Source organism: Notolepis coatsorum (genome assembly GCF_963971535.1).
Source record: "Notolepis coatsorum genome assembly, chromosome: 7".
NCBI lineage: Eukaryota > Metazoa > Chordata > Actinopteri > Aulopiformes > Paralepididae > Notolepis > Notolepis coatsorum.
The window spans coordinates 94602772-94628531 of record NC_140171.1 but is presented as its reverse complement, the minus strand read 5'-3'; the positions used below and the strand labels follow the sequence as shown (position 1 = coordinate 94628531).

The following is a 25760-nucleotide window of genomic DNA, read 5'->3' as shown; positions in this document are numbered from 1 at the left end:
TGGGGAGGAGACTGTACATTAGGAGGGGGTGGGTGGGTGGGAGAGAAATATACATACAGTGGGGAGAGAATATATACATACAGTGGGGAGGAGACTGTACATTAGGAGGGGGTGGGTGGGTGGGAGAGAAATATACATACGGTGGGGAGAGAATATATACATACGGTGGGGAGGAGATTGTCTATTAGGAGGGGGTGGGGGGGTTTGGACATTTACGGTGGCCAGTTTCGAATTGCAGCCTCCCGTAGGTGCTCTTTAACATTTTGAATGCCAGCCACGACATAACACGTGTTAGCAGCCCGCCCCCTGAATGCCCAGCACGACAATTAGCGTGATTTTTTTTTTATTAGCGATCTGAATTCATATTTCATCAACCGAGTCTACCGTTGGGAAACCAGCCCCATCAGGAGCTCAGATGTCAAGAAGCGCCCCCTATGGTCTCCCAGATGGTAATGCACCCTTTTGGAATGGACTCAATGAAAATGGATGAGAAAAAAAAACTCCGGAATCCACATTTAACTTCTCACGCATGTAACCGGAGATGATCCCAGTCATTGTGGACCATCAGAACAGCGTGTAATATGGGATTACAGTACGTAGCATTGGATCAATAAAAGGATCGATTTTTGGAGCGGTTTTGAATGTGGGTAGGGATTCACATTCCTTTACAGCTTTGGGTAGGGCGTTCCACATTGATGTGGCATAATTGCGAAACGTGTTTAGTCCCTTGTTTGAGCCGAATCTGGGTTTAACATGATTTGTTGAGCTCCCTCTGGTGTTGTGGTCGTGGTATTCACTGACCTTTGGGAAGTATTTTGACATTTTGTACATGGGTACCTTAGTCGTATAGTGTATCTTGTAGACCAGGCCCATTGCAAGTTGATGTACTCTGTTGTCTACTCTAAGCCATCCTAGGTAGTCAAAGCGGGCAGGGGTGAGGTGGGTTCTAGGAGTAAGGTCAAGTAGTAGTCTGACCAGTTTGTTTTGTGATGTTTGTAATCTTGTTTTTAGCGCCTTTGAGATGCTTTGGTACCATGAGGTGCAAGCATAGTCGTAGTACCCTTGAATGAGTGCTCCTGCCAGAGTCTTCAGGGTATTCTTGTTTACCAGAGAGGAGATCCGGTACAAGAATCTAGTTTGTTGGTTGACTTTTTTTATTACATTGTATGCCATTTTGTCAGAGGAAAGATTTTCCTCTAGGATGGAACCTAGGTATGTAATTTCATCTTTCCTTGTGACAATATTGTCACCCACTGTAACTGAGAAGCCGTCGGTCTTGCTGAGTTTTTTTTATCCGAAGAGAATGGAGTCTGTTTTACCCAGGTGTAATGATAGTTTGTTATCAGCGAGCCAGGTGCAGATTCTGCCGAGTTCTGAGCTGAGGGTTTTTTCAACCTGTAACTTGTTCTTGTCAGAGACCAGCAAGGCTGAGTCGTCCGCGAACAAGAACAAGTTGCAGTCACAAGCTGACGACATGTCATTTGCATGAATTAGGAACAGTAGCGGTCCTAGTATGCTTCCTTGTGGAACACCACAGCTCCATAGGCGGCGTATGGGCTTCAGGTCTAGGTAGGCAGTATTGGGAACGGCCCTCTCGCGCAGCGCGAGAAAAATTTGACCTTTTATTTTTGGTTGCACGCAAAGTTTCCAGGTTCTGATTTCATATACACACACACTACTAGGCTATACTACAGCGAGCCCCACTCATTTATATATAGTGCAAATTAAGTGTTCAAATGAAGGCATCCAATAATATATGAACCATTGTCTTACCTTAATGCAGATAAATGCGACGTTTCGTCTTGGTGAGAATTGAATCACAAGTTGCAATGAAGTGAACGTTTTTCGTAATTTAGATCTCATCATGCTTTGAAAACAATGTACATACAGTAGCTCTAAAAATTTTCCCACGATTTGATGAACTCGGACTCTCATCATGTCCTCTTAGAGCAAGCCCTTGTTTGCCAAGATAAAACAACATACAGCCTCAGGTGATCGCTAGTTATGCCTCTCCTCGCTTCTCTACAAAGCGATCGGCGGGCTGAAATTCAGAACACAGATGTTTGCTCTACTCTGCCTGCGGGATCAGGATGATCATGTGAATGATGTGATTAGCCACATTATTTAACCTGAGCCTATGCGTGATTGGTTACTGCCTGTATACCTGGAATGTTAAACGCTGCCACCGATTGACACCTTCGTCGTTGACACCTCGGCCAGCGAGCCGGCTGCAGCACAAGACACACACTAGCCAGCAGCCTGCGCATATATATTATATACATTTCAAGATTCCGAGCATAATATTCTGGGTAGGCATAGCCGCCCCTAGCCTTAATATACGCGCCGCCTATGCACAGCTCACTGTGAGGGGGGAGGGGGGGGGGGGGGGGTAGAGTACTGTTTACCTCCACCATCTGTTCTTGTCTGAGCTGAACTGAAGAAACGGGAGTAGCTAGAGATTTCACATCTAGTCAGTGTTGGTACAACCCCACATTGCTAGAAAACAATGCAAACCACAGGAAAAGGCCATTTATAAGATAGTTCCCCTTTTTTGATATTATTTTTATTCAATGTTTTAACAGATACAAACAAAGCAGACAGGACAGACAAAATCTAGACATCACAACGACAAAAATAAAAATATATATACCCTCCCCCCTCCCAAAAAAATTAAAAATAATTTTTTTTAAAACAAGACAACCAGTCACTCCTTCGTGTCTCTTACCAGTGTTAGACATAGACATATCAAATCAGAGATTGAGAATATATAATATCTATAATAGACAGTCTTTTTACATGGCTTTGTGTAAGGGACAGCTTCACAGTTGCCATTCAGTCCACATAGTCCAGATATAATATTTGTACAAGGTACCATCAGGCCATCAAGAGTCCCTTTAGAGCAATGAGCTGAGGGAAGAAACACCACACAACAAACACATAGCAAAAACAAACCAAAAACAGTGCTCTATAAGTTCACATTGTTTTAGATATCTACAGTATGTATTGTATCTATCAGATCACCCAGTCATTTGTTAGTTTTAAGATATAGTCAAGGAAAGGTTGCCAAATGTCTTTAAATTTGCTGGGTTGCCCTGCGTTCTCATAGCGTATTCTCTCCATGTGTAGCATATGAATGAGTTCTGTCAACCAGGTTTGGAAAAGTGGTACTATTTATTTGTTCCACAGCATTAAAATGCATTTCTTTGCAATTACCATATATATATATGTATCTCAGAGTAATTGAGTGTTGTCATATTATGTGACTAGCCAAAAATAGCCACTATTGGGTCTGGGGGAAGGTCATGGGTGTAGATGTTTGAGTAGCATTGGAACACCTCACTCCAGAACCTATGGAGCTTCGGGCAAAACCAGAAGAGGTGACCCAGTGAGCCCTCAGCAGATTTACATCTGGTACAGAGTGGTGAGACTGAGGGGTATATTGAGTGCAATCTTGTACAAGAATAATGAAGTCTATGCATCACCTTAAATTGAATTAACTGATGTCTGGAATTAATAGAACAAGAGTGGATACTGCGGAGGCCCTCATCCCATGTGTCCATTGGAATGTTCACCTGAATATCTCTCCCAGGACTCCCTCAAGCATTGTGTAGATGGAATATAGTGTTCTGTAAATGAGTCTACAAACTTGGATATCAGGCCTTTGGTATTGGGCTCTGTAGTCACGAGGGAATATATCACAGCAATCAGTGTATACATTTCAAAATTTGGAATATTTAAACGAACATAGTTCCTAATTTGTAAATATCAAAAGAAATGAGTGGGGAGCTCATATGTATGCTGGAGTTGGGAAAATTAGGCTAAATGACCATCTATGTAAAGGTTTTCTATAGAGACTATTCCTTTTTCCTTCAATTTGAAAAAAATTTGGTCTGATTGTGAAGGGGGGAAAGCATGGTTATGACAGATGGGCGTACAGACCGACGTCTCTGGTAATTTAAAGACTTTTCTGATCTGATACCATATTTTCAACGAGTTCTTTATCATAAAGTTGTCTCTTATAGCAGCCCCAAGGGACCTTTTTGATGCAAAGAGAAGTGCGAGATACTGCTGGCATTCTGTTCTATTTGCCAGCCATGCAGGGGTGGTAGTGGTGGTTTCACCAGGGTATGAGTCCTGCCAGTAGACCAGAGCTCTTGCATTGGCTGCCGAGTAGTAGTGTTGAAACATGGGTAAGGCAAGGCCTCCCATATTTGTAGGCTTGCACAGGTGATTTATTTAATTTTTTTTAAATACGGTGTGTTTTGTATCCCCCAAATGAAAGGCATAATAAGAGTGTCAAGGGTCTTAAAAAATGCTTTTGTTAAAAGAATTGGCAGGTTCTGGAACAGATATAAAAACCTGGGTAAAGTGACAATTTTTATTGCATTAATCCGGCCTATCCTAGACAATGGGCGAATTCTCCATTTATATACATTACATTTCAATTTCTCTTTATTTCTTATCTACTTTTTCTCCCCATTTTTCTATTTTTCTCCCATCCCAATTTTTCGTATTATCCAATTCTTCCCTCCCCTGTCTCGAACGTTGCTAGACCATGCCTCCCACTGGTCGGCTGCAATGTGGACGAAGCCTTGCATCACGTGTCCCCTCCGGTACACGAGGAGGCAGCCGTCGCATCTTTTCACCTGTACAGCGCGATCTCTCAGTGGCGAGGAGTAACGCGTGGGAGGCTCACGCTGCCCCCGATACTTCCTGATTCTGCTGTACAGGCGCACCAACCGACCTGTAGGAGTCGCTGTCCACAACGTCCGATCCCCACCCACCGGCTTTCCCACCCCCTAATACTGCCAATTGTATTAGTATGAACGACCAGCCAAGCCGGAAGCAACGCCGAGAGCTGGGCTCGAACCCAGCATCTCCTGCGCTAGTGGCGAGCGCCTTGCCCACTGCACCACTTAGCCGCCCACATTTCAATTTCTCTAACATTGGTTCATAGTTTAATTTATAGTTAGTTTGTGATTCCTAGGAATAACAACTCCAAGATAGTACATTCTATCTGTAATTCTAAAGGGCAGTTTCTGGAGGAATCATGAATTCAGGTCAGTAAGTGGCATAAATTCACTCTTTTGCCAGTTTATAGTGTATCCAGAGAGTCTGCCAAATATTTCAACAAGGTCTAATAAAGGCGGTAGAGATTCTTCTGGGTGTGACAGGTAAACAATCACATTGTCTGCGTATAAAGAAATGTAGTACTCAATTCCACCTAGTTTCACAGGTGTAATGGAAGGGTGGTTTCTAATGCTAATGGCGAGGGGTTCGATTGCAATGGCAAAGAGTAAAGGAGATAATGGGCAGCCTTGGCGTGTACTATGGTGAAGGGCAAAGGGTGGTGATTTATTGCAGTTGGTCAGGACTGATGCGGTGGGGTGGGAGTATAGCATTGCAACCCACAAAGCAAAGTCCCTGCCCAAACCAAACTCTTCTATCACAGACTGAATATAGTTCCACTCAACTTGGTAAAAAGCTGTTTGTGCATCAAAGGCCAAAATAGCTGTGTTTATATCTTTTTTATATTTGCCATATGTGATGTTCAGTAGTCGCCGAACATTGAAAAAAGAAAACCTCCCGGGAATGAAGCCGGTTTGATCAGGATGAATTATGGCCATTATACCTTTATTGAGCCTGTTAGCTAGAATTTTGGTGAACACCTTTAAGTTGTTTCCAAGGAGGGCAATAGGGCGGCACGAGGAGGGATCAGTTTCCTCTTTATCTTTTTTCAAAATTAAAGATATATTAGCTGTGTAGAGAGAATCAGGTAGGCATTCAGTTTGTATGGAATGTTTAAACATCTGCAACATTAAGGGAGCAACATCTGCAACATATTCTTTATAGAATTCTATAGAAAAACCATCAGGACCGGCAGCTTTACCACTAGGGAAGTCTTTGATTGCTCCGGTATCGCTTGCCTGACCGCAGCAGTTCAAAGAGGCAGTTGTTTGGGTGGCTGGAGTCTTTGATAATTCTCTTAGCCTTACCCATGCACCGCTTGTTGTAAATGTCTTGGAGAGTGGGAAGCCCCCCTCCAATTGTGCGTTCGGCTGAACGGGCCACTCTCTGTAGTCTGCTACGGTCTTGTGCGGTGCTATTCCCAAACCAGGAGGTGATATTGCCAGTCAGGATGCTCTTTATTGTGCATGAGTAGAAGTTCTTAAGGATCTTCTGACTGACTTGGAACTTCCTTAGGCGCCTGAGGAAGTAGAGGTGTTGCTGTGCCTTCTTCACAACACTGTCAATGTGTGTGGTCCATGTCAAGTCCTCGGATATGTGGACTCCGAGGTACTTGAAACTGTTCACTCTCTCAACCGGTGCCCCGTCGATGCTGAGGGGGCTGTAGTCCCTGACCCCCGACCTCCTGAAGTCCACAATCATCTCTTTTGTTTTGCTGACGTTCAGGGAGAGGCAGTTCTCCTGACACCACTGCAACAGATTCTCTACCTCTTCCAGGTAGGCCCTCTCGTCGTTGGCAGAGATCAGGCCCACCACTACTGTGTCATCAGCAAATTTGATGATTGTGTTGTTGTTCCGCTGTGCCACACAGTCATGTGTGTACAGGGAGTAGAGGAGGGGACTCGGAACACAGCCCTGGGGGGCCCCTATGTTGAGCGTGATGGATGAGGAGGTGCAGTTGCCTGCTCTCACCACCTGGGGTCTACCCGTCAGGAAGTCCAAGACCCACTGGCAGAGGTCATAGTTCAAGCCCAGGTCCCTGAGCTTGGCTATGAGTTTGGAGGGGACTATGGTATTGAATGCTGAGCTGTAGTCGATGAACAGCATTCTCACATAGTTCCCCTGCCTCTTGTCCAGGTGTGATGCTGCTGTGTGCAGCACATGGGCTATGGCGTCCTCCGTGGACCTGTTGGGGCGATATGCAAATTGCAGGGGGTCCAGGTTGAAGGGGAGGGAGGAACAGATGTAGCCCTTCACTAGCTTCTCAAAGCACTTCATAGCTATGGAGGTGAGAGCTACAGGGCGGTAGTCGTTGAGGCAAGCGGGCGTAGATTTTTTTGGGTACAGGGATAATGGTGGACTTCTTCAGACAGGTGGGGATGACAGCCTGTTCTAAGGACAGGTTAAATATGTCAGTGAATACCGGGGCCAGTTGGTCGGCACAGACTTTTAGGACGCGGCCGGGGATGCCGTCCGGTCCTGCTGCCTTCCTGATATTCATTTTTTTTTTTTTATCTACTTTTTCTCCCATTTTTCAATTCTTCTCCCATCCCAATTTCGTATCGTCCAATTCTACCCTCCCCTGTCTCCAACGCTGTTAGGCCATGCCTCCCACAAGCCGGCTGCAATGTGGACGAAGCCTTACATCACGTGTCCCCTCCGGTACTCGAGGAAGCAGCCGTCGCATATTTTCACCTGCACAGCGCGATCTCTCAGCGTCGGGGGTCTGCGTGGGAGGGCACGCCGCCCCCCTCTCTTCCTGATTCTCCTGCGCAGGCGCATCAACCGACCTGTAGGAGTCGCTGTCCACAATGTCTGATCCCCACCCATCAGCTTCCCACCCCCTAACACTGCCAATTGTATTAGTATGAACGACCAGTCAAGCTGATAGCAATGCGGAGAGCTGGGCTCGAACCCAGCGTCTCCTGCATTGGTGGTGAGCGCCTTGCCCACTGCACCACTTAGCCGCCCTTGATATTCACTTTCTTAAAGGTCCTCCTCACCTCATGTTCTGTTATCCTGAACACTGAGTCTCCATCAGCAGTGCCCCCCCCCCTCTATTGCAGTGGTTTGTAGGCTGGTGTTGTTATTCACAGCCTCAAACCTCGCATAGAAGGTATTGAGATCATTTGCTAAGGAGATGTCACTGTTCAGCTTGAGGGAGGTGCCTTTGTAATCTGTCATCGTGCTGATGCCCTGCCACATACCTCTAGAGTCAGCCTGTTCAAACTGAAGTTAAAATGTATCCCTGTAGCGCTTTGCCTCTATTACTGTCCTCCTTACGTTGTATCTCGCCGCCTTGTGGTCATTCATGTTGCCTGAATATGTCCTTAATACAGCGCACATAGTGGGTGCAAATCACACGCAGTTAAGGGTGCTATTAGCGGCCGCAATCCATTTTGAACTATTGTGAACAAGTTATATGACCAACGGTTTTTGAGACACACAAAGAAGTTTGAAGGTCAGGGGATTTCGCTACAAATTCTTTCTTTTCTTTCTTTTTATTTAACCCTTATTTAACCAGGCTGGTCAATTAAGAACAAATTCGTATTTCCAATGACGACCTGGCCAGAGGAACACGAGAGTAGATGACAATCAAAACAGAGGGTAATATAATATTTTTATATAATAACAACCCCCCCCCCCCCCCCTCCCCCCTCAGGGTGTTAAAGCACTCGGTGGACTCCACCTATGAGAACCAGGGTCCGAGCCCGGGGTACCGGATGGAGATGTCCATCTTCTACGTGGTGTACTTCGTTGTCTTCCCCTTCTTCTTCGTCAACATCTTCGTGGCCCTCATCATCATCACCTTCCAGGAGCAGGGGGACAAGATGATGGAGGACTACAGTCTGGAGAAGAACGAGGTGGGCGGGGGAAGGGAGGGAAGGGTGGAGACAGTAAGCCTGGGCTCATGAAAGCCTGGCTTATATTTGACAGTTTTGTTATTATTATTATTAAAGTTACGTTTTACGTCGGTGTGGCGGTTGTGTTGGGGTGTGCACTTGTGTACTGTGCAGGATAGAATGTACTGTATGTGTGTAGGAGGTAAACGGCATTCATTACAGCCTTGATTCATACCAACCTTGTTTTTTAAATCGAATACAGTATCTTGATTTAAGGGTCTGTGTTTTTCAATGGTTTGGAATGAGTTTGCATGGATTAAAGTTCTCCATCATTTGGGAAAATGACAGTGTGGGGGTGAGAGAGAGAGAGAGAGAGAGAGAGAGAGAGAGAGAGAGAGAGAGAGAGAGAGAGAGAGAGAGAGAGAGAGAATGAGAGAGAGAGAGATAACTTACTTACTAATCATTTCTCAGTTGTGGACTTTGATGACAGTGAGAGCTATGGATGTGTGGAGACGTCATTCTCTGTATCTGTTCGACCAACAAAATCTGCTCATTGTCATTTTTGTGTTCTTGTTTTCATCTCATCTCTCTCCGTCTCTCCCCCTCTTTCTCCATCCCTCTGTTCCAGAGAGCCTGTATAGACTTTGCCATCAACGCCAGGCCCCTGACGCGCCACATGCCAAAGAACAAGCTGAGCTTCCAGTACCGCATGTGGCAGTTTGTGGTGTCGCCGCCCTTTGAGTACAGCATCATGGCTCTGATCGCACTCAATACCATCGTCCTCATGATGAAGGTACGATCTCCCAAAGATAAGATACTGAACACAGCATGTTCCAAACACTGTAAGATACTGAACACCATGCTCCCAAACACTGTAATATACTGAACACCATGCTCCCAAACACTGTAAGATACTGAACACCATGCTCCCAAACACTGTAAGATACTGAACACCATGCTCCCAAACACTGTAAGATACTGAACACCATGCTCCCAAAGACTGTAAGATACTGAACACCATGCTCCCAAACACTGTAAGATACTGAACACCATGCTCCCAAACACTGTAAGATACTGAACACCATGCTCCCAAACACTGTAAGATACTGAACACCATGCTCCCAAACACTAAGATACTGAACACCATGCTCCCAGACACTAAGATACTGAACACCATGCTCCCAGACACTAAGATACTGAACACCATGCTCCCAGACACTAAGATACTGAACACCATGCTCCCAGACACTAAGATACTGAACACCATGCTCCCAGACACTAAGATACTGAACACCATGCTCCCAAACACTGTAATATACTGAACACCATGCTCCCAAACACTAAGATACTGAACACCATGCTCCCAGACACTAAGATACTGAACACCATGCTCCCAGACACTAAGATACTGAACACCATGCTCCCAGACACTAAGATACTGAACACCATGCTCCCAAACACTGTAAGATACTGAACACCATGCTCCCAGACACTAAGATACTGAACACCATGCTCCCAGACACTGTAATATACTGTACACCATGCTCCCAGACACTGTAATATACTGAACACCATGCTCCCAGACACTGTAATATACTGAACACCATGCTCCCAGACACTGTAAGATACTGAACACCATGCTCCCAGACACTGTAATATACTGAACACCATGCTCCCAGACACTGTAAGATACTGAACACCATGCTCCCAGACACTAAGATACTGAACACCATGCTCCCAAACACTGTAAAAGCAAGCAAAAAGGCAAACAAAACTGCTCTAACTTAAAGGTGCTATAGATCATGGATGGATTATTTTTATGGCAGTGTTGACAGCAGTGGTCGCTAGCTTACTTGTAGATGCACTTACATAGTGCTAAGATGGCTGAAACTTGTACTAAAGTGAAATATCCCTTGTAGGAATTCAACACCATCTTTCCCAAATCAAACACTCAGAGCATAACTAGTCCAGCTTCCACACACTTTAATCCCTTTGCAATACACCAGGCATGATGAAAGACTTGTCTCTACAGATCATGTACTGATGGTGGAGGTTGGATGCTACCATTCAGCACCTCTATCCATTGAAGACATGTTTTACTTAACTACTCTTTCTTACTTAACACTTTCTTTCTCCTGTGTGTGTGTGTGTGTGTGTGTGTGTGTGTGTGTGTGTGTGTGTGTGTGTGTGTGTGTGTGTGTGTGTGTGTGTGTGTGTGTGTGTGTGTAGTTTGACGGGGCGTCAAAGACCTACGACGATGTCCTGAAGAATCTAAATATTGTCTTTACCACATTCTTCTTCTTGGAGTCGATACTCAAGGTCATTGCCTTCGGCCCTCTGGTAAGGTTTAGACACTCAGTGAGGTTTAGGTTTAGACTCAGTGCTGTGGGGAGGTTTAGGTTTAGACACAGTGCTGTGGTGAGGTTTAGGTTTAGACACAGTGCACATACTAATGGTCCACAATGGTCGAACAAACTTCCCACCACAGTTAGGACAGCCGCAACCTGACTGATCTTTCGCCGTCAACTAAAAACACACTTCTTCAGTGAGAAAAAAAGTTAAAGATTTTTTTTTCTAAACAAACCTTCTTACTGTCTTCTACTATCATGCACTCTTCCTACTATACTAATATGTCTCTACTACTATGCACTCAACACTGCAGCACCCAAGTTTCAGCACTGTTTGATGAACATTGTTACTCAGCTGATAAGAGTTGTACCCTTCCTGCTGACTTGTCATACAGAACTTGTAAGTCGCTTTGGATAAAAACGTTCAGCTAAATGACTAAATGTAAACATGACACATTGCAGAAAGTGAGAGTGAGTCGATTCGTCTCCCTTCTCAAAGACTCCGATTTTGTCCAGTAAAAAGTAATGGATGTGATCGGCACTCTGTGTAGTTTAGGACACAGAATTATTGTCTGCAGCAAAAAAGTGGTTGCAGTGAATTACACACACACATAAACACACACACACAAAGCTCTTTATCTAGGCTGTCCTAGTCTTATACGCTTTAGTGTTTCCCTGCTATTATTCATTCATAGCGCAGGTTATTTTGGTAGACAGATCTAGACCATGTTCTTTTCCCTGATATACCTCTGAGTGCACCGTGTCTCCACGGCAACAGCACCGCCATTGGCCAGGTCCACATTACTCCCGCCTCCATCCTGTGTCTCGCAGCGCTCTCATTGGCCTGTATCTCATGTCTTCCCTCACTAGTCTTTTTTTCTTTCTTTTTTTCTACAGAATTTTTTCAGAGACGCATGGAACATTTTTGATTTTGTCTCCGTCCTTGGAGCGGTCACTGATATATTAGTGACAGAATTAGGGGTAAGTGTGCTCTGGAGTCATTCGAGGACTGTGTAAGTGTACGTTTGAACGTGGGATGTTGATTTGTTATGTGAAATGATTTTTGACTTAAAGGAACAATCAACCAAATAAGGACTGTCACAGTCAGGACAGCTAAAACCCGCCTAATTCTCCACCGTTGACTAAAAACACACTACTTCAATCAATATCTGAAATTCAAAAGAAATAATAATAACCACTGTGCTGTCTTTTACTATTATGCACTTTGCTACTAAGTAATCTACTGTGCCTATATTACTACCCACTATGCTAATATCTTTATGCTATTATGTACTCAAGATCGACACTGTTTGATGAACAATATCACTTACCCTTTGCTGCCAGAGTTGTACCATTCATGCTGACTTGTTGGATAGATGGAGAAAAGTGTCAGCTAAATTACTAAATGTAAATGTAAAGACAATAAAGGCTCTGGCTATAGACAGCCAAATTCTCAGATAGAAAGAGCATTGGAAACTAGCTTCTTCTTGTCAATCTCAGTTTGAAAACATCAATTTGCTTGTGTCAAGTTAGGTAAAGATAACACACTTCCTCCTCAACGAGACTGACTTTGCCAGCCTCGTGTCCCAACAACAGCCCAAACAACGGCCCCACTTTAGACAGGGCCGTGGTCTGAAGACCCAGACCATTGCATTATTGGTTTTTCCACCTCTAAAAAAAGAGTGAGACGCTACAGCCAATCCTCTCTGCACAATAGTGACGTTTTCAGACCAGATATATCAGTCTTCAATTGTTTTTTAGTTGATTTTCCCTTTAAGGCAAATTAGCAAATTTTTGCATACTTTCAAACCAGTAACCATCTCATCATATACTTTATAATATATGTGTATAATTCTGTGATTTGTGTGCGTGTTCATGTGCTCTTGTGTGTATGTGTGTGTGTGTGCTTGTGTGCGTGTGTGTGTTGGTGCCTGTCGTCGTGTTCTGTGTGTTTATTCTCAGTTTATGTGTCTGTATTTCCATGTTCTAGATGTGTGTTTATTATGATGTCAGTTTAAGGCCCATATTGTTTGTGATGTCATGTGTAGATAATGGCCTCAGCCTCTCCTTGTCGTCCTAACGCAGTATTTCAAGCTGCATAAAGGTGGATTTCTAGCTCTCGGTCTTCACACATTCACGACACCTTTGCAGTTTGGTCTGGATTCCTCATTATCAGTGTGATGAAAGCATACAGCAAATGGGATTTGACCATGATATATTCACGTTTTGTACTATGTCAGACAGAGTATTCCCAGCAAATGTCCTCGATTTGTTGACATTACATTTAGTTTTTACCCAAATAAACAGAGTTTGTATTGTCACTCTATGATCTGATGAGCTGAGCAAAACAATTCACTTGCAACCTCCGTGCAATAATTGATGAAGAATGTTCTTTTGGTACAGAAGGGGTTAGAACTACATCCGAACGGGGACGAGGAGGACAGAGTTTCCTGTCGACGTACGACGTGATCGGGGCATTCAAATAGAGCCCATCATGTTCTCTAGCATTCAAATAGAGCCCACGACGGACGCTAATGTCAGTGGGCCGATCATGAAATTTGATATCAGCCGATACTCAGTGGTGGAAAGTGACTAAGTATTTTTACTCAAGTAATGTACTTAAGTACAATTTCGAGCTACTTGTACTTTATGTGAGTATTTTCATTTTAGGCAACTTTATACTTTTACTCCACTACATTTCAAGGGAAATATTGTACTTTTTACTCCACTGCATTTTTCTGAACCCATCAGTTACTAGTTACTCTGAGAAAAAAAAGGATTTTGCATAGAAAACATAATATATATAAAATAAAAAATGTATGAAGATTATATACTTTCACATTTGAAGCATGTCAACTTCAACGTAATCAGAGCAGCATAACTGGACCACATGCCACTTTAACATAACCTTTAATCAGAGCAGCATAACTGGACCACATACCACTTTAACATCACCTTTAATCAGAGCAGCATAACTGGACCACATACCACTTTAACATCACCTATAGAGGTCAATGGATACACAAACGTCATGTAGAATGTGTACTTTTACTTTAGATACTTAAGTACATTCAATAGCAAATACTTCTCTACTTTTACTTAAGTAGAATTTGAATGGAGCACTTTTACTTTTACCAGAGTACTCATTTATCTGAGTATTTCTACTTTTACTTAATTAAAGGAACTGTGTACTTCTTCCACCACTGCCGATACTACTAGTTTAAAAACAACCAATCAGACCGATATATTAGTCGACCGCTAGAAAAAGAACAGACTAAAAGCACTGGTCTGCTATCTCACATTAAATGCTATCTGGGGGCGACAGTGGCTCAGTCGTCTGGTAATCCGGAGGTTCCCGGTTTGATTCCCGCTCCTCCTGGGCAGTGTGTCAAAGTGTCCTTGAGCAAGACACTTAACCCCTAACTGCTCCGGATGAGCAGGTCGGCAACTTGGATCTTGCAGCGCTATATAAATGCAGCCATTTAGCATTTATCTGAAAAAAGTATTTTCTTTCTATGTTAAAAGGAGGGTAGAAAGAAATACTAGCCAAAATAAAGGGATTTCAAGGAGTGTCTGAAGCCATGTAGAATGGATCTCGACTAACTGTTGTTGTTGACCTGTTGTTGTTGACCTGTTGTTGTTGACCTGTTGTTGACCTGTTGTGCACCGACACCGGTAATGATTTGGTCTTCCTCTTCTATCTTTTTACATGCTTTCTTTAACTCTCTCTACTTTGTTGGCGCCCTACGCCCCTCCCCCCACCCCTTACTCCTCTTCTGATAAAAAATCCATCCAATCAAAATGCACTATGAAATCCTCCCATCATGTACTCCATCCGTGATGCGCCATGATGTGTGATGATGATGATGATGATGATGATGATGATGTGTGTTTGGCCCCCCCATGCCCCCCTCCCCCCAACAACGACAACAAACACACCACCAACCAAACCCCACCCCCTTTCTAAACCCCGTCTGTCACCCAATCACATTGTACCTCCTGTCAATATCAAACCAAAAACACCTCCTCATTCATCCTTCTACATCTACGCACATGTAGAATCTGGTTGGTTTGTAATTTATCTTTCAGTGCTTTCTGTTGCATCTTCATTGGTCAATGCATAATCTCCCCCGCCAATCCCCTGGCCAAACATAATCTTTGACACCCCTCCTCGCTCCGGTGCATGTGCTTCCAGGATGATTTGAATTTTGAACTCTGTGTACCGGATGACTCAAAAAAGGCCAATTTACTCCATGCTGTAAAATAGGTTTATTCTACACACATCTGCACGCGCACGCACACACACACACACACACACACACACACACACACACACACACACACACACACACACACACACACACACACACACACACACACACACACACACACACACACACACACACCTACACAAACGTACATACAGTATATTTACAGAAGCAGAGTCATGCTCACTAGTTTCTGCACCAACGAGGAGACATACTTCCATGCATCAAGCATGAGCACAACCAGGCACCTTCTCACATCCTCAAGTAGTGAAAGGAACGCAGCGCGAAGATGAAGGCAACACGCTTCTCTGCATGTCGGCTGTCAGTCTGCACTGAGGCTGCATGCCAGTGTCCCCCTCTTCCTCCTCCTCCTCCTCATCCCTTTCTGCTATGCCTTGCCTGTCGACCACAGGACGTCCGGGATTCACAAGGGAGTCTGGCTTTTGGCTGATGTGTGGCACCTGTAGACTCCAAAGAACCAAGTACTGTAGGTAGTAGATACTGTAGATAGATGGATATAAATATAGATATACAGACAGACAGACAGACAGACAGACAGACAGACAGACAGACAGACAGACAGACAGACAGACAGACAGACAGACAGACAGACAGACAGACAGACAGACAGACAGACAGACAGACAGACAGACAGACAGACAGACAGACAGACAGACAGACAGACAGACAGACAGACAGACAGACAGACAGACAGATAGAGATAGATAGATAGATAGATAGATAGATAGATAGATAGATAGATAGATAGATAGATAGATAGATAGATAGATAGATAGATAGATAGATAGATAGATAGATAGATAGATAGATAGATAGATAGATAGATGACTAATAAATGGAAAACAGTCACAGTTATGATTATTTGTTTAGTGAAGGCGAGCCCTTCAGGCTGTTTTGTAGTTTGGTTAACCGATTAACAACATTCCTTTAATAGAATATTCTAATATTGATATGCCTTCAAACGGCCCTCCTCTCCACACGGTGCTCCTTTAAATCAATTCAGAATGTGAACAGAAATGACTGTTTGTTTGCTAGTGAGTTTGTAAAATGTTAGTGTTCACGTTTTTAAGAAAATCCACTTCCTAAATGGATTAAAATAAATGGGAAATTAATAGTATAGTGAATAGTGAATAATGAATAAGGAATAATAATAATAATAATGAATAGTGTAGAACGAAGACAGCGTTCGAGGAAAGTTTTCAAAAGGTGCCACATGACCACCATAAGCCAATTCCTTGTGGCAGTGTGTGTGTGTGTGTGCATAATGTGTGTGTGTGTGTGTGTGCATAATGCCTGTGTGTGTGTGTGTGCGCGTGTGTGTGTGTTTGTGTGTGTGTGTGTGTGTGTGTGTGGTTGACAGGCGCTGTGTGTCAATGTGTCGTGCTCCATCTTCTGTGGCCTGCTTGTCCCCCTAAGATCAGTGCATTTGGTTCTCTTAAAAAAAAATCTGCTTTACCAGATTGGATGATGACGTTTAGATTCTCTGAACTTAATTTTTTCCTTTTTGCTCTCTCTCTATTGATTTTTTGTTTGTTTTTGGTCTGTTTCTCTCTTTCTTTTAGTAACTTTTGGACTGTCTCACTCTATCTATCTATTTCTCTCTCCCTCTCTCTCTCTCTCTCTCTTTCTCTCTCTCTGGTCGATACTATTATGTTTGCATTTCATGCTGTTGTTCTTGCCCCCCCTCCTCTCTCTCCTCTGTCTCTACCGCTGTCCGTTCTGTTCTGTTTGGTTTGGTTTCCTAGAAGGTACAGTAGAGGTTTTGATGCCGTTCTCGACACCTCGGTTTGAAACTAACTGGAGGTTTTTGCTTCGCTCTGTCTGTCGCCATGTAGAACAACTTCATCAACCTGAGCTTCTTGAGGCTGTTCAGGGCGGCGCGTCTCATCAAGCTGCTCCGGCAGGGAGAGACCATCCGTATCCTGCTGTGGACCTTCGTTCAGTCCTTCAAGGTAAATGTTCACCCAGGGCCTCGTTCACCCAGAGCCTCGTTCACCCAGGCCTCGTTCACCCAGGCCTCGTTCACCCAGGGCCTCGTTCACCCAGGGCCTCGTTCACCCAGGGCCTCGTTCACCCAGAGCCTCGTTCACCCAGGCCTCGTTCACCCAGAGCCTCGTTCACCCAGAGCCTCGTTCACCCAGGGCCTCGTTCACCCAGAGCCTCGTTCACCCAGGGCCTCGTTCACCCAGGCCTCGTTCACCCAGAGCCTTTGATTAGATTCGATTCAAATGTATTGTCATACAGTACAACGATTTGGGGGCCCCAAATACAACCCATCACCCCACCAATGATCCCAGCCATGTCCCTCAAACTGTTTCTTGTCAAGGACCCTCAGATTGATACACACACCGACCCCATCTGATAACAGGTATATCTCACAGACCCCCATATGAACAGATGCTCGATATGATTTAAACCAGAATTACACTGTCTTTTCTGTAGTTGATAGTGGTGAAAGTGACACCCTATGATCAGAATCATTCTTGTCATTGGACTAACTTGTCATTGGACTAGCTTCTCATTTAACTAGCTTCTCATTGGACTAGCTTCTCATTGAACTAGCTTCTCATTGGACTAGCTTCTCATTGGACTAGCTTCTCATTGGACTAGCTTCTCATTGGACTATTGGACTAGCTTCTCATTGGACTAACTTCTCATTGGACTAGCTTCTCATTGGACTAGCTTCTCATTGGACTAACTTATCATTGGACTAGCTTCTCATTGGACTAACTTCTCATTGGACTAGCTTCTCATTGGACTAGCTTGTCATTAGACTTACCGCTGGCTAGCTACTTTGTACAGGTCTACACACATTACCGCTGGCTAGCTACTTTGTACAGGTCTACACATGTTACCACTGGCTAGCTACTTTGTACAGGTCTACACATGTTACCACTGGCTATCTACTTTGTACAGGTCTACACACATTACAGCTGGCTAGCTACTTTGTACAGGTCTACACACGTTACCGCTGGCTAGCTAGTTTGTACAGGTCTCCACACGTTACCACTGGCTAGCTATTTTGTACAGGTCTACACACGTTACCACTGGCTAGCTATTTTGTACAGGTCTACACACGTTACCGCTGGCTAGCTACTTTGTCTAGGTCTACACACGTTACCGCCGGCTAGTTACTTTGTCCAGTCTACACACGTTACCGCCGGCTAGCTACTTTGTACAGGTCTACACACGTTACCGTTGGCTAGCTACTTTGTACAGGTCTACACACGGTACCGCTGGATAGTTACTTTGTACAGGTCTACACATGTTACCGCTGGATAGCTACTTTGTACAGGTCTCCACACATTACAGCTGGCTAGCTACTTTGTACAGGTCTACACACCTTACTGCTGGCTAGCTACTTTGTACAGGTCTATACTGCTAGCTAGCTAGCTACTTTGTACAGGTCTACACATGTTACCGCTGAACGACTGAATTTGTTTTACCTTTCTTCTCGGCCGAAGGCCTTTCTGTCATCTTCTACAAGTTACCAAAAACGTTTAAAGTAACTGGAGCAATGTGCCGTGGCTCCCTCCTCCCTCTCAACACGACTGTTGTGTAAAGGCCTTTTGAGGAATATATATTGTTAGAGCCTTCTGATGAAGAGGATGTTTATAAAACTCTTGGCATGTCGGACTTGAATCTCGCTCTTCACAAGATCAAACTACATAAAATTATCTGGTCCATTCGCACACCAGTCAGAGCACATCTTCAGCTGCAGTGAAACTGAAAGTGTAGTTACTCAAACTGTAACAACACAGCTCGCAGTAACCAGCAGTTTGTTGTCCCAGTAAGAGGAGGCGCTAGCAAGCAGGGAGACTCCGGTGTGTAGGCTGCTGACGATTTTGAGAAATGAATGTGTTTAATTGAATGCAATTGAATGCAAGAATGAATGATAGTCTATTATAGATGACCAGAAGGGGGGATAAATCATATCCCAACTGGCGATAGAAATTATCGACCAGGGGAAGAAACCAAATGGCACCCTGCACACACATACACACACAGACACACACAAGGTCCTCACTGATGTTTGCATTGTCTTTGTTGTGTTAGGCTCTGCCGTACGTCTGTCTGCTAATCGCCATGCTCTTCTTCATCTACGCCATCATCGGAATGCAGGTGAGTACCAGTAACCATCCACCAGAGGCCGCTGTTGCATATTAAAGGACCATACCAGTAAAATATTTGTGTGTGTGTGTATGTATGTGTGTGTGTGTGTGTGTGTGTGTGTGTGTTTGTGTTTGTGTAGTTGTTTGGAAACTTGGCTATGGACGAGGAAGGAGGGAGCGCCATCAATGAGCACAACAATTTCCGAACCTTTATCATGGCACTCATGCTGCTGTTTAGGTGAGTCTGTATATTTCTTGTCTATCTCTGTCTCTCTCTCTCTATCTCTCTGTATATATATATCTCTGTCTCTCTACCTCTCTGTCTGTCTCTCTCTCTCTCTCCCCCTCTCTCTCTATCTCTCTCTCTCCGTCGTTCTCTATCTATCTATCTATCTATCTATCTATCTATCTATCTATCTATCTATCTATCTATCTATCTATCTATCTATCTATCTATCTATCTATCTATCTATCTATCTATCTATCTATCTATCTATCTATCTATCTATCTATCTATCTATATAGTATATATAGTATATATATATATATATATATCAGTATGTATCTCAATTCAATTCAAAATAGGCTTTTTTGGCATGACATATCAAAGTACTTATTGCCAAAGCAAGTCCAACATACAAACAATAACATATATAAGCTATCAAAAATACCATAACATTAGCAATAACAGTAAAACAATCAACAGAAACTCATTAAATTGCAAAATAATCATTCAATGAGTTAATAATTTTACAGATGTAGCCACCCAGAAACATGTATTTACAGAGCTTATTCTCTTACTGTATGACAACAATCTATATATTTTGCAGCTAATACTGTACACTGACTTTTCTCCCCACATATATATATAACAGCTTTTAATGATCAGGGAGATGGATAAACTGTAGATCAATTTGATATATTTGATCAAATAAAACCTCTCTTAGATCCTTATATTTCTCACAGTGTAATAGGAAGTGAGATTATGTCTCAACATCCCCCTGATGTCTCTCTCTATCTCTCTGTCTATCTATGTCTGTCTCTATCTCTGTTTCTATATCTCTGGCAATCTATCTCTGTCTATCTATATCTGCCTCTCTCTCTATCTCTGTATATACTGTATGTCTATGTATCTCTCTATCTCTGTCTATCTATATCTGCCTCTCTCTCTATCTCTGTATATACTGTATGTCTATGTATCTCTCTGTCTATCTTTCTCTGTCTATCTCTCTCTCTCTGTCTACATATATATATCTCTCTCTATCTCTCTGTCTATCTCTATCTGTCTATATATCTATGTCTCCCTCTATCTATCTGTCTATATATACCTGTCTCTCCATATCTCTATCTGTCTATATATCTATGTCTCCCTCTATCTATCTGTCTATATATACCTGTCTCTCCATATCTATCTGTCTATATATCTGTCTCTCTATCTCTCTGTCTATCTCACAGTCTATATATGTCTGTATCTCTATCTCTCTGTCTATCTATCTTTCTACCCCCCCTTCAGTGTATAAATCAGTTTACCACACTAGTGCACCTTAAATGCATGTACGTGTACGTGTGTGTGTGTGTGTGTGTGTGTGTGTGTGTGTGTGTGTGTGTGTGTGTGTGTGTGTGTGTGTGTGTGTGTGTGTGTGTGTGTGTGTGTGTGTGTGTGTGTGTGTGTGTGTGTGTGTGTGTGTGTGTGTGTGTGTGTGTGTGTGTGTAGGAGTGCCACGGGGGAGGCGTGGCATGATATCATGCTGGCCTGCCTCGGGGGGAAGGAGTGCGACCCGGCCTCAGGGAACACGGAGCCGGAGTGTGGCAGCACCTTCGCCTACACCTACTTTGTCTCCTTCATCTTCCTCTGCTCCTTCCTGGTGAGAGAAACCCAACAGAAAGTCCCTTTTTGTTATGGGGGGTGTCTGGAGAACCCAAGAGCAGAACACAAGGCACAGGAGAATGAGGCGGTTTAGGTTATTTTAATGAAACCCGGGGAAGGACAAGGGGCCAGATAGTGAAGAGCTGGGAGTGGAGGGGAGATAAACGGGTGACGTGTGTCCAATGCGGTCCTGGGGAGGTGCAGGCTGGTGAGGTCCGTAGGGGGGGGGGGGTGCAGGCCGGAGGGGTGAGGTCCTACACACAGGAGAACAGAGGTCAATACGACGCAGGATACAGAGTACTCAGGTTACACTAGGAAGGAATATCACAATAATTGTATATAAGGATCTAGAGGTCCAGAGAAGAGTCCCACTACCACGGGAGGTGAAAACAACACCAGGAGTGACAGGGGTGCAGGCCTCTTATCCTGGCTCCGTGATGGGGTGATAGCCCACAGGTGTGTAGGCCGGCCCAGGTAGGGAGACTGATGGTGAGGCGGGAACAGGAAGATACCCATATAAGGCTGTGGGGACCTGCTGGCAGACAGGGGAGAGAAAGGCCCTGGCTGTGGCTGTCACACTTTTGACCTGACATAGACCAACGGAACAAACCGCATAATGTATCTGGTATCCAGTGGTGGAAAGTGACTAAGTATTTTCACTCAAGTACTGTACTTAAGTACAATTTCGAGCTACTTGTACATTATGTGAGTATTTAGTATAAGTATAAGTCTTTATTTGTCATCAGATTAACACACACACACATGCAATGGGCGACCCACAGGAACACACACACATGCTCTGAGTCGCTGACGAAATGTTCTCTGCACCTCCCATCCCATCGTCCTTCCCCCCATGGGCAGCCGGGAGCAGACAAGGGCTGTGGCGAGCGCCGCGGCCGGGGACCAATCCATGTGGTCCTGTCCGTCTTCGTCAGGGACGCGACAGTTCGTTAGGGAACTTTCTACTTTTACTCCACTACATTTACATTTACATTTAGTCATTTAGCTGAGTAACAATGTTCATCAAAGTGTTGCGTGTTACAGTGTAGGTTAGTTTATTAGGACAAGTGCATGACAGTAAGGTTAGTTAGGGTTAGATTATTATTATTATAATTTTTTTATTATTTCAGATAATGGTTGAAGAAGTGCGTCTTTAGTTGACGGCGAAAGATTGGACGGGATTCGGCTGTTCTAACTGGGGTGGGTAGTTCATTCCACCATTGTGGGGCAAGGACTGAGAATAGGCGGCTTCTCTTTGATGACCCTCCCGGAGCTTGGATAGGAGTAGGTCTGAGGCGGCCAGAAGATGCAGAGCGTAGGGGTCTTGAGGGTGTGTAGTTAGAGACCATTGACCGGAGGTAGGCGGGAACGGTTCCCTTTGCCGCACGGTATGCTAGGTCGAGGGCCTTGAAGCGGATACGTGCAGCAATGGGGAGCCAGTCCAGAACCCTAAGAAGTGGGGTGACATGGGCCGATTTCGGTAGGTTTGAGATCAGGCGGGCCGCTGCGTTTTGAATTAGTTGAAGAGGCTTGGTGGCAGTGGCCGGGAGGCCAGCTAGCAGTGCGTTGCAGTAGTCGAGGCGGGAGATGACTGTTGATTGGACGAGGAGTTGGGTGGCTTCTTTTGTCAGGAAGGGGCGGATCCTTCTGACGTTGCTCAGGAGGAATCTGCAGGTTCTGGTTGTCGCTGCGATGTGAGCAGAGAAGTTCAACTGGTCGTCGAGGACAACACCAAGGTTCTTGGCGTCGGGGACGTGGTCACAGCTGCATTCTCGACTGTGATGGAGAGGTCGGTCAGGGGGAGGATTTGGCCGGCAGGTGGAGCAATTCTGTTTTGCTTAGGTTTAGTTTGAGGTGGTTGGTCATCATCCAGGCGGAGATGTCGGACAGACAGGCCGAGATCCGCTCAGAGACGCGGATATCTGAGGGAGGGAAGGAGAGGAAGAGTTGAGTATCATCGGCATAACAATGATATGAGAAGCCATGAGACGTGATAATGTTACCCAGTGATTTAGTGTAGAGGGAGAAGAGAAGGGGTCCTAGGACCGAGCCCTGGGGGACACCCGTCCGCAGGGGGTGGGTGGCCAACAGAGTCCCTCTCCATGACACTTGGTAGGAGCGGTCATTGAGGTATGATGTCAGCCATGTCAGCGCAGATCCAGCCACTCCCATTCCTGCGAGGGCCGCGAGGAGGATCTGATGGTTGACCGTGTCGAAGGCTGCAGATAGATCTAGGAGAATCAGGACAGAGGAGAGGCCTTTCGCTTTTGCTAAGTGAAGTGCCTCTGTGACCGCAATGAGGGCCGTTTCTGTGGAGTGGCCAGTCCGGAAGCCAGACTGATTAGGGTCTAGGAGGTCATTCTGTAAGAGAGAAGCAGTAAGTTGGTTGGATACAGCACGTTCAAGTGTTTTAGAAAGGAAGGAGAGAAGAGAGACAGGACGATAGTTGCCTATGACGGTGGGGTTCAGGGTTGGTTTTTTTATGAGGGGCGTGACTCTGGCTTGTTTTAGGGAGGTGGGGACCACCCCCGAGTTGAGTGAGGAGTTGATGGTTGCAGTTAGGAATGGGAGGATGTCCGGTGCTATGGTCTGGAGGAGTGGGGAGGGTAGCTGGTCCAGCTGGCATGTAGTCGGACGGTTCGACGTTACCAGTGTCAGGGTCTCGGCTTCTGTAATGGGAGAGAAAGATGACAGAGTGAAGGATGAGGTTCTCGATTCAGTGTTTGGAATGGGTGGGGGTTGGGAGAAGGAGCTGCGGATGTTCTCCACTTTTTCCTCAAAGAAGATCGCAAAGTCTTCAGCAGAAAAAGATGAGGGAGGAGGGGGTGGGGGGGGGGGGGGGGTGAGGAGGGAGGACATGGTAGCAAGCAGTTTGCGAAGATTCTTGGCAGAGGCCTCGATCCTATGGTGAAAGAAAGAAGCTTTGGCATTAGTAATGGTTTTGGAGAATGTTAACAAGAGGTTGTGATATGTGTCCATGTCAGCAGTGAGGCGTGACTTTCTATACTTCCTCTCAGCCGCTCTCAGGACCTGTCTTTGTTCTCTCACTGCATCCGTCAGCCATGGACTGGGTGGGGAACGGCGGGCAGGTTTCTCAACGAGGGGACAGAGCTTGTCGAAGGAGGTTGCAAGGGCTGAGAGGAGGGTGGAGATTGCCATCTCTGTGGGGAGAGCAGAGAAGGTGTCACTCAAAGGTAGAGCGGATATTATGTCAGAGGAGAGGGTGGAGGGGGATAGGGAGGGCAGGTTGTGTCTGAGTGAGACGGTTTGAGTTGGGGTGAAGACCTTTCGGTTAAGCATGAGAGTTTGTGAGAAGGATATGAAGGAATGGTCAGATACATGTAGGGGAGTTACCGTGATGTTAAAGGAAAACTCCAACATTTTGGGAAATTAGCTTATTTAACATCTTCCCTGGAGTTAGACAAGAAGATACATACCTTTTTTGTCTCTGTGCGTGCATTTTAGCTTTGGGAATAGACGCTCCGTTAGCATAGCTTAGCTTCATCACTGGAAGTGAGTAGGGGCCGGAGCCTTACAGTACCTTACAGTGTATTGCAAGGTCTGACATTGACCAAACTTGATATGCATGACCTTGGTGGGCTCTAGGTCAACTCCTGAAAAGGGGGTCAATGTCAGACTTTGCAATCAAAAGTTAGGGGGCTAATAACCCTTGCCATAATTTCAGTGTGCCCCCTAACTTTTGATTGCAAGGTCTGACATTGACCCCCTTTTCAGGAGTTGACCTAGAGCCCACCAAGGTCATGCATATCAAGTTTGGTCAATGTCAGACCTTGCAATACACTGTAAGGCACTGTAAGGCTCCGGCCCCTACTCACTTCCAGTGATGAAGCTAAGCTATGCTAACGGAGCGTCTATTCCCAAAGCTAAAATGCACGCACAGAGACAAAAAAGGTATGTATCTTCTTGTCTAACTCCAGGGAAGATGTTAAATAAGCTAATTTCCCAAAATGTTGGAGTTCCCCTTTAATGGTGCTGGAGTTACGGGAAAATATGAGATCCAAGGAGTTGCCTGCTTTGTGGGTGGGAGTCATGGCAGTGGGAGTCAGGTCAAATTGTTGTAGGAGGGAGACCACTGGGAGCGACTGAGATGATTCAGGCAGGTTGAAGTCGCCCAATAGAAGGAGAGGGGTACCATCTTCCGGTAAGGAGCTTAGAAGCATGTCCAGCTCATCTGTGAAGTGATTGAGGGGACCTGGAGGGCGATAGACTGTAACAATGGTGAGATTGAAAGGATTAGAGATAGATACTGCATGATATTCGAGGGAGGAGAGTGACAGTTCTGGGAGTGGTGTTAAGTTTGTAGCCCATGAAGGAGATGTCATGAGGCCAGTGCCTCCACCCCGTCTGGAGGGTCGAGGTGTGTGAGTGAAGTTATAGTTTGTAGATAATTCTGCAGGTGTTGATGAGTTATTGGGGGTTATCCAGGTCTCAGTTAGAGCCAGGAGCTGCAGATTTTGACTATGGGCGTAGGCAGTAATGAAGTCAGCTTTCTTGACTGCTGATTGACAATTCCATAAGCCTCCCCGTACTGTGACAGGTGTATTAGTGGCTGTAGGAGGGTAGGAGAGATTAGCCGGGTTGCTAGCAAACTG

General features: G+C 44.9%; 1 protein-coding gene across 1 annotated transcript in view; it reads left to right on the top strand.

Moving 5' to 3' along the window:
* The window catches only part of LOC311231699 (voltage-dependent P/Q-type calcium channel subunit alpha-1A-like), a 188165-nt gene that overhangs the window by 96477 nt on the left and 65928 nt on the right, over positions 1-25760 (top strand). The window contains 8 exon segments of the mRNA XM_084318327.1: positions 8351-8552; positions 9160-9324; positions 10761-10871; positions 11777-11860; positions 17004-17120; positions 19225-19290; positions 19421-19518; positions 20995-21145. Of these exon segments, the coding sequence (XP_084174453.1) occupies positions 8351-8552; positions 9160-9324; positions 10761-10871; positions 11777-11860; positions 17004-17120; positions 19225-19290; positions 19421-19518; positions 20995-21145 (994 nt within the window).